The sequence below is a fragment of the Ziziphus jujuba genome, chromosome 3, assembly GCF_031755915.1.
Source record: "Ziziphus jujuba cultivar Dongzao chromosome 3, ASM3175591v1".
Lineage (NCBI taxonomy): Eukaryota > Viridiplantae > Streptophyta > Magnoliopsida > Rosales > Rhamnaceae > Ziziphus > Ziziphus jujuba.
In genome coordinates this window covers 12389406-12405034 of record NC_083381.1, presented here as the reverse complement: position 1 = coordinate 12405034, position 15629 = coordinate 12389406, and the positions used below count along the sequence as shown (strand labels likewise).

At 33.9% G+C, this 15629-nt stretch overlaps 1 protein-coding gene across 1 annotated transcript; it reads left to right on the top strand.

Annotated features, from left to right (window-relative positions):
- The first annotated feature begins 11528 nt into the window (after positions 1 to 11528).
- Positions 11529 to 13156, top strand: LOC125423632 (probable protein S-acyltransferase 6). The gene is made up of 5 exons (XM_048478339.2): positions 11529 to 11764; positions 11883 to 12059; positions 12128 to 12385; positions 12487 to 12735; positions 12887 to 13156. The coding sequence occupies exons 1-5, from the start codon at positions 11534 to 11536 to the stop codon at positions 13058 to 13060; spliced, it is 1089 nt and encodes a 362-aa protein (XP_048334296.2). The 5' UTR covers positions 11529 to 11533; the 3' UTR covers positions 13061 to 13156.
- The last annotated feature ends 2473 nt before the right edge of the window (positions 13157 to 15629 follow it).

Genomic DNA, 15629 nt, shown 5'->3' with positions numbered 1-15629 from the left:
AATTATATTGATCTCCTTTTTGTCAAAATCATACACCTCAGTACATGACATAGCTGTTTGATGGCATGCCTACATAGGCAACAAAAACTACGGGACTGGAAGTCCCTACTCTGTGAGCATGCACATGGTCCCATCTCTAATATAAGGATGCAACCTCAATGTACTAGAGGTGGAGCACATACTGTTGAAACACTAAAAATATGCTTTCAGTTTGAGGTGGTCATCATGGGAAACTGCCTTATTGCCGACTTTGACAATCTTTGCTTTCTTCCTTCTGTCATGCAAATTTTGGTCCATATTTCTTTTTCTGCAGGAAATCTTATTTTATTTTTATTGTCATTGCAACTTATTAATATTAAAAAAGAAAAAAAAATTGAAGTTTTGGGATAACTTCCTACATCTATGTTAATGAGCTTTTAACTGGGTTACTAGATTTCAAATAGACATATTTACCTCAAAAGAAGAGAAAAAAAAGATTTCACATACACAGTGAGTCAAATAAAGATGGGCAAGGACATATAGAAAAGACCTTCAACAACATGTTATCATGATTCAGAAACAGTGATGGGCCAAGAAAATTTGTTCGGGGGCTCCATTATAAATATCATTTTATTAATTTATGGTGTGGAAAATAGTTGTAGTCCAACTAATTCGAAATTGAATTAAGAATTAATTTTTTAAAAAAATTTAAAAAACATTTTTGGGAGAAAAATATTAATTTAAATGGAAATACACAATAAATTGATTGTCAATCTATAAAAATAAATAAAATAACATATTCATTGAGAAAAAAAAAATAATCTTGATTTTGTTGGGATTTAAACAAGTAACTGAAAACTAAACAAAACAATTAATAGGAAAAGTGTGTAATTTAAAAAAAAGTGCAGCTTAAATTTTATTAATTGGAACAAAAGCTAAATTAGAATATTATGTTATCATTGACTGAGTGTATAGAATAATTTTATGTGTATATATATATATATATATTTTTTTTTTTAAATTAAGCTAAATAGGCATATTGTTAAAATAGAATGGATATCTTATAATTGTAGTAACTAATTAGGATTCCAAATGAGAGAATTGATTATAAGTATATATATGTGGATAAATGAGAGAAAAAAAAAAATATATATATATATATATTAAAAATATAAAGGCACAAGAAAAGGAAAAAAAAAAAAAAGAGTGGAGAGATAGGAGAGGCAGGGAGAGCACTTTATTAAATTTTTAATGATAAAATAGTCAAATTAAGCAATTGTAAATACCTCTTCTTTCCAAATTGTCAGCATTAACTTCTTCAAGAAACTCATATTTGAAAGAAGATGTATAAGAGCTATTTATGAAGTTTCAAACATTCAGCAGTCATAAAGCCTCAAATGGCTTTGATCATTAAGACCCACATTTGATAACGGAGAAATTCAAAGAGGGAAAGGTTGAAAGAGAAAGTCCAACCAACCTCAGCTCCCTAAACTTCAGATAGTTAATGAACTTGCATTAAGAACGAATTGATATAAACGGTACCGTTTGACATGGAGATCTAACTCCTTCACTTCACTTTTAACAACAAAGTTTAACCAATCATCTATTTGTCTGATTGCACTGCTTCTGCTTGCAAAATTCTATAAAATGAGTGACACCTCAAACGATTAGCTCTCGACATCTCAAACGATTGGTCATAACTGTATTTTTGATTAGTCACCATATATGAAGTTTCATCCATATTGCAATCAGCAATCCTCAAATTGGCTTCTAACACATTGTAAGCTTCAACTGAAATGTTTGACTAGGAAACACATTTTGAGTGCAAGCAAGCTAAATTGATTTGGTGTTGTAAGTGCAGCCTCAATGCTAGTCACTGTCTCATTGAGAAAATATTTCAGGCTATCATTGCGGATGCTAATATTTTTCAAGCTATATACCATTTTAAAGTTAATCTCTCAAGGAGAGGAAGTTTAGAAGTGAGGCAGTCCAACCACGGGTCAGTAAGATCCACAGACGATAATGAGAGATTTCTAAGTGTTCCACTAACAACAAAAACAACACGCCCTAGCTTATAGCCTGTTAAATGCAATTCCTCAATAATAGGGCATCCAGAAATAAGATTTTGAAGTGACTTGGCACGTATCAGATTCAACACACATCAAAGAGATAACTCCCAAAGAGGAAAAGGTTAAAAGAGAAAGCGCAACCAACCTCAGCGAAGTCAAATTCAAGAGAGTCAATGAGCTCGCGTTTAGAACGAACTGAGGTAAAAGATACCCATTGAGATGGAGATCTAACTCCTTTACTTTTAACAACAAAGTTTAATCAATCATCTATTTGTCTAACAGCATTGCTGCTGTTTGCGTACCTATAAAGTGTGTCACACTTAAAACCTATTGTGAACGGATTTGGAATTTGCATATATAGCTGCTGGCAACTGTAATATTCGGTCTTCCGACATGGTTTTGCCCTCGTTGTATACAATGTCTAGTGTTACTCCACTGTCTCCCATTACTCCTTTTGTTGCCGTGACTAAAAAATCCTAAAAGGATTGTCAACTTCTTTATCAGAAAATTTCTCAATACAAACTATGAACCAAAAGTTATTATAAAATTACCAGAACCAAATAGGTACTCCCCTGAAATTTGGAAGAAATTAAATAAATAGCCAAAGTAAATGAATGAAATGAAATGCAAAGGCTAAGGAAGGAAAATATATATTTTTGGCAAAATAAAAACACCTACTCCTTTTAAACAGAGATAAGATTAGTTAATGCATTATGTATATAGCAAGATTAGTCATTGGAATTTAGACAAAATTATAAGTTCGAGTATTTTTAGAAAGAAAAACTGATCATAGCAATAAAAAAAAAAAATGAAATGGGGTTTCAAGAAATTTCCAGCTAGCAAACTATTTGTCCATGAAAGTGAAAAGCAAATCCAGCAAGCAAACAGGGGTTTTAGTATGAGATACTCTAAATGAAAATAAGACTCAAAACTAAAATTATATATATATATATATATATATATATATATATATATTGTTAGAGTTGGGCCTAGGCCCACTAGTGTGAATGATTTGGGTTTATGGTTGTTGAGTTTTGATATAATATTTTTATTTATTTATTTATTTATTTAAATAAAATAATATTTTTGATATAGTGGGAGAGAGTTTTACGAGAGAATAACTCTTTATGAGAGTTTGAAGGTTGCATGTACAAAAACGTTCTTTTTCAATTTAATTTTTGGAGAGAAATACAGAAAAGAAAGAAAAAAGAAAAGAAAAGAAAAGAAAAGAAATAGTAGTAAAGTGAAGATACACAGAGTGTTCGAAGAGAAAAGCTTCAGAGGTGCTGAATCTGAAAGCTTTTGCAGCCGTTGTATCCTGGGAGACGTTCGCTACAAAACTCCTGCACCGGTGGGCGTAAAACGTCTTAAGGACACTGTGGTATCACACAGGCCTCGGTCAACCTTTCTAGAAAGTAGATCAATTTCAAAGACCTACAGGTTCAAAAATGCTTTATTTATTGGTATTTATTTTTATTTATTTTGTATTAAATTGTCCACATGTATTTACATATATTCATCTATGATATTTCCCAACAATCTTAAGACGTTTTAATAATTTTTATATATGTAAATATAATGTGGAAATTTAAGTTGTTTATTATGTTATTGTTTACTGTTAAATATTTCCATGTGTGTTTCACTGTTGAAACAAGAAAAAAAAAAATTATTAAACCCGTGGGTATAAAAATTTATGGGTAATTATTAATTTTTTTGTTTTTGATCAAAAATCTTTCCAAAATTGAATTGCCCATAAATTTTTAAACATTTTGGTGTATTTTTTGGTAATTTTTTGGCCACTGGGAGAGTGGAAAAGAGAAGGAAAATTATTGCTGGATCGTATGACCCGTTTACCAGAGAAACCGGGTCAAAATAACCCGGTTGAAGGTTGAAGAAGAAAAGAAATAGGGTTTGGGCTGTATCTGAAAGGCTGGGCCGGTGTTTCTAATGTTATTGGGTCAGACCCAGTTCTAAAGCCCAGACCAGGTTAGAACAGGTTACTGTTCAACCCAGGACTCAGGCCCGATTGAGATCAAGGCCCAAGAGAACCGGTCCAATGGCAAATGGGCTTACCACGTGTCGCCAAAACAATGAGCCACGTGTCGCCCAATGGATGGAACACGTGTCGCCTTGATACAGATGACACCTGTCTCATTCTCGGATGGCCACGTTCCATGCTCTGGACAGTCCACGTGTCGACCTACTACAGGTGACATGTGTCTGTCTCTAGTAGCGACACGTGTCGTAAATAGTGCCAACAGGATCGCCACGTGGCATATCCACGTCATCAATGTGATAACGTGGCCTGGTGCCACGTCAGCATGGGTATGACGTGGCGGCGACACGTCACCAGGATGATGACGTGGTTGTGCGCCACGTCAGCGGATTGATGACGTGGTAGGTGCCATGTGGCCGAGCGATGACATGGCGTGTGCCACGGCAGCACTGTGATTATGTGGCAGGTGCCACGTCAGTGGCATGATGACGTGGTAGAGGTGCCACGTCAGCATAGTGACACGTGGCATGAACAGTACATATAAATAGTGACTGTGAATAGTGTCTTTGGGGTGTATACAGTAATTTTTTGTGGTGTATTCAGAAACCCTAAAAATCATTTTTTGTGTGTTTTCCTTATGGAAATTGCATATAATTAGTTTGTTAATATAGAAAATAACAACTAATTGATTTCTGTTTTGTGATGTTACAGAAATGGCAAGTGGAGACAACAGGATTGTGCCCACTCAGACTTCTGGAATTCAGATGCCTCCTTCTGCTAGTCATGCAGAGAAACCTGAGAAGTTTAATGGAGCAAACTTCAAAAGATGGCAGCAAAAGATGCTATTTTATTTGACCACCCTAGGACTTGCGCGGTACTTGACTGAAGATACGCCACCCAGTAATGAAGAGAGTGATAAGGAGACTCTCATGGCGGTGGATGCATGGAATAATTCCGATTACTTATGTCGGAATTATGTCCTGAATGGCCTGTCTGATGCCCTGTATGGTGTATACTGTGTCACGAAATCAGCAAAGGAGTTGTGGGAAACATTGGACCGAAAGTACAAGACCGAGAATGCGGGTTCAGGAAAGTTTATTACAGGCCGATTCCTGGATTACATGATGGTGGATGCAAAGCCAATAATGAATCAAGTACATGAGTTGCAAGTGTTGATTCAGGAAATGCTTGCTGAAGGGATGATAATGAATGAAGCATTGCAAGTGGCCTGCATGATTGAGAAACTACCTCCGAGTTGGAATGACTTTAGGAATTATCTGAAGCACAAGAGAAAGGAGATGGATATGGAGGCTCTTATTAGCAAGCTCCGCATAGAACATGACAACAGGAAGTCTGATAAGAGAACTTCGAAGGCCGTGTTGAAGGCTAATGTTGTGGAGCATGGTCAGGGCTCCAAGAATAAGAAGCAAATTGGAAAAGCTTCTAAGCTAGGGCCAAAAGGAGGAATCTCCAAGAAGGCCAAATTTCAAGGCCGGTGCTTCAACTGTGACAAGATGGGTCACAGAGCTACTGAATGTAGGCTGCCAAAAAGAAAGAGGAACTAGGCACAAGTGATGGAGGACATCACTAAAGAGGTTGACGATATTGACCTAAGTGCTGTGATATCTGAGGTGAACTTGGTGGGATCTAATCCTAGAGAGTGGTGGATAGATACTGGTGCGACCCGCCATGTGTGTTCGGATAGGAGTATGTTCACTTCCTTCGAACCAAAGAAGAATGGGGAGAAGCTATTTATGGGTAACTTCGCTACCTCAGAAATCCAAGGTGAGGGCAAAGTAATTCTGAAGATGACTTCAGGGAAAGAGCTGACTCTGAATAATGTATTGTATGTTCCAGACATTCGCAAGAATCTGGTATCTGGATCGCTGCTGAGCAAACATGGTTTTCGCTTAGTGTTTGAGTCAGACAAGGTCATTTTGTCTAAATTTGGGATGTTTGTGGGAAAAGGGTTATGTAGTCAATGGTTTATTTAAACTAAATGTAATGACTGTAAAGCCTAAAGAAATGAATAAAGCTAGTAGTTCTTCTGTTTACTTGCTTGAGTCTTCCATTTTATGGCATGATAGACTAGGACATGTTAATTTTAATTCTTTGCGGAGATTAATTAACTTAAATCATATTCCCACATTTGAAATTGATTCCAATCATAAGTGTGAAACTTGTGTGGAAGCAAAATTAACGAGGTCATCATATCAAACAATTGATAGAAATAACGAACCTTTGGATTTAATACATAGTGATATATGTGATTTAAAATTCGCACCGACTAGAGGTGGTAATAAGTATTTTATCACCTTTATTGATGATAGCACGAAATACTGCTATGTATACTTGCTTAAAAGCAAGGATGAGGCTATAGAGAAATTTATTCTCTATAAAACGGAAGTTGAGAATCAACTCAACAGGAAAGTTAAAGTGATCAGAAGTGATCGTGGTGGAGAGTATGTAACTCATTTCGGAGAGTATTGTGCTTAACATGGCATAATACATGAAGTTACTCCACCATATTCGTCACAATCAAATGGTGTTGCTGAACGGAAAAATAGAACCTTGAAAGAAATGATGAATGCAATGTTGATAAGTTCTGGAGTACTTCAGAACTTGTGGGGGGAAGCCATTTTGTCGGCAAATGACCTTTTAAATAAGGTGCCCCGAAAAGATAAAGTAAAGACACCTTATGAGGTATGGAAGGGAAGACAACCCTCCTACAAATATTTACGAGTGTGGGGGTGTCTAGCTAAAGTAGTAGTACCTACACCTAAGAAGGTGAAGATAGGTCCCAAAACTGTTGATTGCATCTTCATAGGATATGCACAGAATAGTAATGCATATTGGTTTCTCTTGTATAGGTCAGAAATTTCTGATATACACAAGAACACAATAATGGAATCGAGAAATGCATCATTTTTCGAACACATTTTTCCATATAAAGTGGAAGAAGGACCGAGTACGTCTAAACGAACTTATGATACTATTTATGATGATAATCATGATAGTGATCAAGAACAAGAAACTGAAGTTGAGCTTAGACGTAGCAAGAGAGTAAGAACTGAAAATTTCTACGGTCCGGATTTTCTTACTTATATGCTAGAAAGTGAACCTCAAAGCTTCCAAGAGGCCATAAATTCTCCTGAAGGGAATTTATGGAAAAAAGCGGTTAAAAGTGAAATTGATTCCATCCTGCAGAATCACACTTGGGAGTTGGTAGATCTTCCTCCAGGTTGTAAACCTTTGGGTTACAAATGGATTTTTAAAAGAAAGATGAAAGCAGATGGAACAATAGATAAATACAAGGCAAGGCTTGTAATTAAGGGATACAAGCAAAAGGAAGGCCTTGATTATTTTGACACTTATTCTCCAGTAACGAGGATAAATTCCATAAGGATGGTACTGGCAATCGCAGCATTGCGGGATCTTGCAATACATCAAATGGATGTGAAAACAGCCTTTCTGAATGGAGATCTAGAGGAAGAGATCTACATGGAGCAACCTGAGGGTTTTACTGCTCCAGGACAAGAAAGGAAAGTTTGTAGATTGGTAAAGTCCTTATATGGACTTAAACAAGCTCCAAAGCAATGGCATCAAAAATTTGATAATGCCATGCTAAAAGATGGGTTCAAAATAAATGAATGTGATAAGTGTATCTATGTAAAAGATACAGAGAATGAATGTGTTATTCTATATGTGTATGTAGATGACATACTCATAGTGGGTAGTGACGACAATATGGTTCGAACTACAAAAGCCATGTTAAATTCTAAATTTGACATGAAAGATATGGGGCTTGCAGATGTGATTTTAGGTATGAAAATCACGAGAACTTCGAATGGAATCATTCTTAGTCAAACTCATTATGTAGATAAAATACTGGCTAAGTTTAGTAATGATGATACTAGTATAGCCAGAACACCCATAGATATGAGTTTACGCTTATCCAAAAATAAAAGAGAAGTTGTATCTCAAGTAGAATATGCTAGGGTGATTGGAAGTCTGATGTACTTGATGAGTTGTACCAGACCAGACTTAGCCTACGCAATAAGTAGACTAAGTAGATACACGAGTAATCCAAATGAAGATCATTGGAAAGGGATCGTTAGAGTACTAAGATATCTACGATATACTCGTTAATACGGACTGCACTATACAAGATATCCTGCTGTATTAGAAGGATACAGTGATGCAAATTGGATATCAGATATAAAGGATTCAAAATCCACTAGTGGCTATGTATTCACATTAGCAGGTGCAGCTGTGACATGGAAGTCCTCGAAACAAACTGTGATAGCTCGATCCACTATGGAATCCGAGTTTATTGCTCTGGATAAATGTGGTGAAGAGGCAGAATGGCTACGCCAATTTTTAGAGGACATTCCGAGGTGGCCTAAACCTGTGCCAGCAATAAGTTTACATTGTGATAGTCAATCTGCGATTGGCAGGGCACAGAATATTATGTATAATGGAAAGTCTAGACACATTCGTCGTAGACACAATTCCATTAGACAATTAATCTCAACTGGAGTTATCTCAATAGACTATGTAAAGTCAAAAGATAACATTGCGGATCCGTTAACCAAAGGGTTAAATAGAGAACTAGTTGAGAAGTCATCGAGGGGAATGGGATTGAAGCCCGTGAATAAAGTCAATACGATGGAAACCCAACCTAGTTGACTGGAGATCCCAAGATCTAGGTTCAATGGGACAACTCAATTGTAAAGACTAGTATGGATCACTGTGGGGGGTTAATCCTCTGTCCATTCTTATGATGAAACAGTGATAAATAGAGGTTAAGCATAAAAGTATGCTTTTAATGATTCCTATAAGAGTGTGTTTAGTAATCTATGCATAGGTATGCTGATTATAAAAGAAATAGGTATCACCTATGTGAGAGAGAAGAGTGGCCGCTTCAAAGGAGAATTATTTAGGGCACAATTATTTAGAAACTCTCGCAGAACCAGGGAGGTGTTCAGGGCCAAAATGAACACAATAGTGAGAACTGAAGTGTATCAGGAAAGAATCATGTGTGGGCTATGTTGTCATTTACACAAAAGACGAAATGGTTCAAAGATATCGCTTCTACCATAAGTCAGTAAAGAAAATGTAGTCTCTCAAGGGAAGGTTCAAAGAGTAACATCTATCTATCCTATGCAGGTTCCGACTGTAGAGCTTTACCACTAGAGTCATGTTTGTATTTTTAAATCAAATCATTCATGTGGGGGATTGTTAGAGTTGGGCCTAGGCCCACTAGTGTGAATGATTTGGGTTTATGGTTGTTGAGTTTTGATATAATATTTTTATTTATTTATTTAAATAAAATAATATTTTTGATATAGTGGGAGAGAGTTTTACGGGAGAATAACTCCTTATGAGAGTTTGAAGGTTGCACGTACAAAAATGTTCTTTTTCAATTTAATTTTTGGAGAGAAATACAGAAAAGAAAGAAAAAAGAAAAGAAAAGAAAAGAAATAGTGGTAAAGTGAAGATACACAGAGTGTTCGAAGAGAAAAGCTTCAGAGGTGCTGAATCTGAAAGCTTTTGCAGCCGTTGTATCCTGGGAGACGTTCGCTACAAAACTCCTGCGCCGGTGGGCGTAAAACGTCTTAAGAACACTGTGGTATCACATAGGCCTCGGTCAACCTTTCTAGAAAGTAGATCAATTTCAAAGACCTACAGGTTCAAAAATACTTTATTTATATGTATTTATTTTTATTTATTTTGTATTAAATTGTCCACATGTATTTACATATATTCATCTATGATATTTCCCAACATATATATATATATATATATATATATATATATATATATATATATAAAAGACAGAATAGAAGTTTTAGAAGCTCACTGACCTGGGTTTCAGAGAACCTCAAACAAACAATAATGTTCAAATTATTAAAGGAGAAGGCGAGGATTACAAGGGAGGGAACGGAAGAGCAAATATCTTTTTTTTTTTTTTTTTTTTTTGGGATAGAAAAGAATTAGGATTGAAAGTGATTTGGGGCTATCGAATTTTTAGAAGAAGAGAATTTAACAAACAAAATGGTGATAAATAATTATTTACATAGTTTTACTATAAAAAGGTATATCCGGTTTTTATATGCAATATTGTTATATATTTTGATAGGTTACAAATAATGTGACGGAGTTAATGTAACTGATAACATAAGAGTGATTATTTATAGATATTAAACTTTTTATTAAATTATTTATCGAATAATATATGTTAAAATTTTACTAATTAACATATTTATATAATTTAAATATAAAAAATTAAATGTTAATTGTATAAATAAATTAAAAAATAAACTAATTAAATGTTATATATTATTTTTTATATCTTTTAATAAATAAATTTAATAAATATTTTGATATTTAAGCAGCTAAAAGTTTTCAAAAGAATTCAAAATCCAATATAATCTCTTTTATAAAACTTCTATGAAAAATTAAAAGTTGTAAAGCAAGATCAAAAGTTATATTACTTAATCTTGTAACAAAATATAAGTTTGGTTTTAAAAAATATATATTTTTATTGCAATTTCATAATTTTGAGGAATTGTTAAAAAAGGAAATTTTGGTTTGGATGATAATAATAATTACGAGCATTGTGTGAAATTTTTTCGTCTTTGTTGTTGTTGTTGTTTATTTATTTATTTTCCGCTTTATTATTATTGTTTATTTTGGTTGGATTTTGATTTTGGATAATATTGAATGGAATGGAATTATATGTTGTTAGACTATTACTTAGTTTTTCAACCAAAAACACACTACTAGTTTAATTAGAACTCTATTTTGATTTGACTTGGTAATTAAATGTTCCCCAAAAAAAAAAAAAAAAAAAAAAAGAAAAAAGAAAAAAAAAACAAAAAAGACATGGTGATTAAAAAATCAATGGCTAGATTTGATATATGTTAGCTACTAATGATTGAATTCAATAACTTTGTATGTGAGAGGCAATCACCAATGCGTACCAAACTTAATATATATATATATATATATATATATATATTCATATATATGTATAAATATACGTTTTGGGAATATATAGATTATTATTTAAATATATATTTTGGAAATATATACTATTAACCTCTTTTCGCATTTTCTAGGCAACCAAACCAAACACAACTTTGGGAATAACCAAAAAATGAAAAATAAAATTTGGATTACGGAAATGTAGAAATGAGTACCGTTAGCAGAGTCTTCGTCGTTGATTTTCAGATGCTTGAAAGCGGACTAGGAATTATCCACTAAAACTTTGAAGGAATTATGTGGCTTACGTTATGAATAATTGTTTGGGCTTTTTCGAAGCCCAATAAGAATTTATGGGCCTCACTTGAGCCTACTGGTCTAATTAACTGCTTTTCGGTTTTCAAAATGGTGGTTATTTTTATCTTTTGAAGGATGGTTAATTTTCTGCTTCTTTTCCATGGAAAATCATTTTTTCAAAGCAGTTGTAATGGCTTCAGAGGATATGAAAGTAATGGAACCTCAGACTGAGAATAATAATGTGAAAGTAGAAGAGAAATCACACATCGAAGAGAAGGACATTGTTGGAGATCGGGGTAGTAATGTAATTATGATGATTCTTAAAGGAAATTTGTTTGCCATTAAAAGGGTTATGGAGGATTATTTGCTACGATTTGGTTCTTGTGGAGGCAAATTGGAAAAAACTAGGACTTACCAAGTTTGGCCCGGGAAAAATGTAAGTTATTATATGCTTTTTATTTTTATTTTTTATTTAACTGTAAAATTGTAATTATTGGAACTTTACAAGTGTATGTATGTATATATACACAAACTAAAATCATTAATACTTGCAGGTATTTTTCTTCCATGGCCGTCTTGTATGTGGGCCGGATCCAAGAGGGTTGATCTTAACGACTGTTTCTATACTAGTTTCTGATTGGGTATTTTCGGTTTATATTGGTGAAGATCTTCCAAACCATTCCACTCTTATTGTCACATTTTCCTTCATTTTAACCATAATTGTAAGTATAGTCCCAATTAATAAGAAAAAGCCAAGCAAAAACCCAAAAATGAATAATATTCATCTCAATTGTTTCAGGTTCTTGTCAATTTGGTACTGGTTAGTGCAATTGATCCAGGTATTATTCCGAGAAATGAGAAAGATCTGGTGGACTGCACTCCTGGGATTAGAAGGAAGAGGGTTATAACCAATGTTAATGGGGTAGAAATGAACCTAAAGTATTGTCGGAAATGTAAGATTTTTAGGCCACCCAGGAGTTGCCACTGCATTGTTTGTGATAATTGTGTAGAGAGATTTGATCATCACTGTCCTTGGATTGGTCAATGTATAGCACTGGTAAAAATTATTGTGTCCCATACATAAAGATTAAAAACAGCTAGTTTTAATTTATATATTAATTACTGCACAATCTTAATGTACTTTTTTAATTTGTGCAGAGAAACTACAGGTTTTACCTTTCATTTGTGGTATGGGCCTTGGCTTTCTTCATATACATACTTGGCTTCTCTTGCTGGAGAATCCACCAAACAGTTCAGCGAATTAGCGGCAATAGTAGTTCCAGTTTGCTAGCCATGCTGTTGAGGAACTGCCCTGAAACACTTGCACTGGCATCATTTAGTTTCGCAGCCAGCTTTTTCTTAAGTGGCCTTGTCATATTTCATGCCTATCTTATTTCAATAAACCAGGTTTGACTTCGATCTTGTTTAGTTTAGCAAATTAATCTTAATTTTGGTGCTTTTCCTTTTTTTTTTTTTTTTTTTTGTTGGTTCATTGCAAGTGGTTTTCATAATTCAGAAAGGTATTTGATATTTGTCTAATCCCTTTATTTTATTGTAGACTGCTTATGAGAACTTCCGAGAATGTTATATGAATCGCAAAAATCCTTATGACAAAGGAGTTCTAAATAACTTTAAAGGGATTTTGTTTACGAAACTACCATCTTCTAAAGTCGATTTTCGATCAGAATTAGCATCAAGTTTGCATCCTGTAGCTGCAAGTCATGAAGTTTGATTAGTACCAGTTGTATTTAATAATAATATAAAAACATGTAATTGGTATTTACAATATGCTATTGTGATCATATGTACATTTGGCCACAAAGTTTTGCTTTAGGACAAAAGTATATCACGACTGACTCTTAGTTCCTTACTTTATTGATACTAGGTAGTAAATTGTGAGTATATAACTATTCATTCATATTTTTAAACTCTATAGATTGGATTGAATTATTTTGCCAAGTTTAAAATAGTATAACCCAATTTAGCAGAATCCAGAATTTTAACTCACTTATATTATGTGGACAAGTAGAAGCAATGATAAGAATTATTTTGTTTTCATCACTATAATAAAAGCATTTGCATATAGTTAGTTTTGCTGTAAAATATTAAAAACGTACTTAATATGTTATATTTAACTCATATAGATTATATGATCCAATTACATGTAATCCATTGAATATAATTTATATATTATATGTAATTGATCGAGTATATTCTTAATATCCGCTTACATTTTATAGCAAAATTTTACATTATGCAATGACTAAAGAAACAAATTCCAAAGAAGATTTTTTTTTTCTTTTTTTTGTTTTGGAGGCTATGAAAGAAGGAGCAAAATATTGATTTCTTGCGGGGCCAAGCTAGTATAAAATTTATTGGTAAGCCAAACATTTGAACTTTGAGATTTGAAAGAGCTAAACAAGTGTTGAAAAGCTCTGGAGTACAGGGCTAACAGTAATGATGAACGAGTCCAATTTCACATGTTTTAGATCTGAATGGAAAGTACTTTTAACAATTTGAACATATATATATATATATATATGCACAACAGGGGCATTTGGTTGTTTTCTGAGTACTCTGCTGGTAACAATATGTTCCTTTTCTTACACCCAAAAATCATACCTGCTGATGGGAAAATCACAACGTTTCTATGCGTGAAAGCAAATCTGAAACTCTCAGTCCAAACTTGCCTACTTTCATATTTTGAAAAATAACAAAAAGGTAAAATGGGGGATTGAGAGAGAAGGGGATTGGGATGAAATATTGGTATTGTTGCATGGAGGTAGACATGGAGATAATAGTGGGAAAGGGACTACATGTTTTAATGGGCCTTAGATGCAGAAGTAGTGGGTGGATTTAATGGGCCGCTGTAGATTGATATCGGTAATTTGTCCCAATACTCTAATTTTTTTAAGGGAATCTAACAAAATTTACCCATCCTTCTGTTTATCTTGTTTTACCCATTCATACCTTTTATAACCTCAATGAAAATTGAAAATAACTTCCATATCCTTTTATTTTCCCCTTTCTCCAGAGTACCACAAAAGCACAGTTTCAATTATGAAGGTCAGTTTCTTTTGAGAGCTATACAGACAGCTATACTCCTTCAACTTCCACTCGGGTCAGTTTCAATTATTAGTTGAAGCCTCTTATGCAACTCTTTCTCCAAATGGCATAAACCATGAAGGTCAGTTTCTTTTGGGATCCTGCTGTTTTCTTTTTAGTTTTCTCCAATTAGACTTGAAAAGAAGGAAAATGAATTTTTTATTAGAATTACAGAATGGATTTTTAAAAACTATTATTATTAGTTTTTTTGGAACGGTGAAAATACTAGTCGTAGAAGTTTTAAGTTTCTGGAGTGGAGCAGATTCTTCTCTTATGGATAATGTTTAGTTCATTCGAAAGAATATCTGAACAATTTATTTATATAGTTTGAATCAAGATAATCTTCTAAACTGTCTTTGCCCTTTGTTTCGCTTCTGTTGCTACTTGCTAGCTTTTGCTCAGTAGGACATAAATGGTTCACAAAGATTTTAGCAGTTACCATGTGTTTTTCTTCTGGAAATCTGAACAGTGGTAGCTTTGATGGCCAGTAAAAACAGTCTTCTAATGTTATGGAGAATTGGGATGGTAGTTCTGTGGATCATTGTAGTTGGAGGATGGTGACTTGCTCATCGTTAGGGATGTCAACGGGGCGGGGCGGGGTCGATTTTTAAAATTCCGTCCCCGTCCTTGCAGGGAATTTTACATTCTATCCCCACGATTTTTCCCATTTTTTTAGATGCGGGGCGGGATCGGGGATTTTGTGAGGCGGGACGATTTTTCCCATTTTATTTTTTAATTGATATATTTTTAAAAAATTTATATAAAAAAATTATTTTATGATTAAAATATAAAGAAAATGACTACAATGCAATAAAAATATAATAAAATACATCAAGGAACAAATTTACAATTATAATAAAATACATATTTAGAAAAATAAATAAAAAAAAGAAAAAAATGATTTTACATAAATAAAATTTTATAAAAGAAAATAATAAATATATATATATATATATATATATATATATATATCGGGGCGGGGTTATTATTCCCCGTCCCTGACTCGATTTTTAGGTATTTGCCCCGAGTCCGTCCCGCATCCCCAAATTTTCGGGGAAAAACCGCCCCGTTAGGGGCGGTGCACCGCGGTTTCGGGGATGGGCGGGGTAAATTGACATCCCTACTCATCGTTTAAAAATGATAGTTTGGAAATATTAAAAAATAAAAAGAACAAAAAACCTTAAAAGGGTGGGTAT

Coding starts and splice junctions, on each gene's coding strand:
- LOC125423632 (XM_048478339.2), top strand. CDS start 11,534: ATGAAAGTAATGGAACCTCAGACTGAGAATAATAATGTGAAAGTAGAA. Junction 11,765..11,882: donor AAGTTTGGCCCGGGAAAAAT/GTAAGTTATTAT, acceptor TAATACTTGCAG/GTATTTTTCTTCCATGGCCG. Junction 12,060..12,127: donor TAACCATAATTGTAAGTATA/GTCCCAATTAAT, acceptor CAATTGTTTCAG/GTTCTTGTCAATTTGGTACT.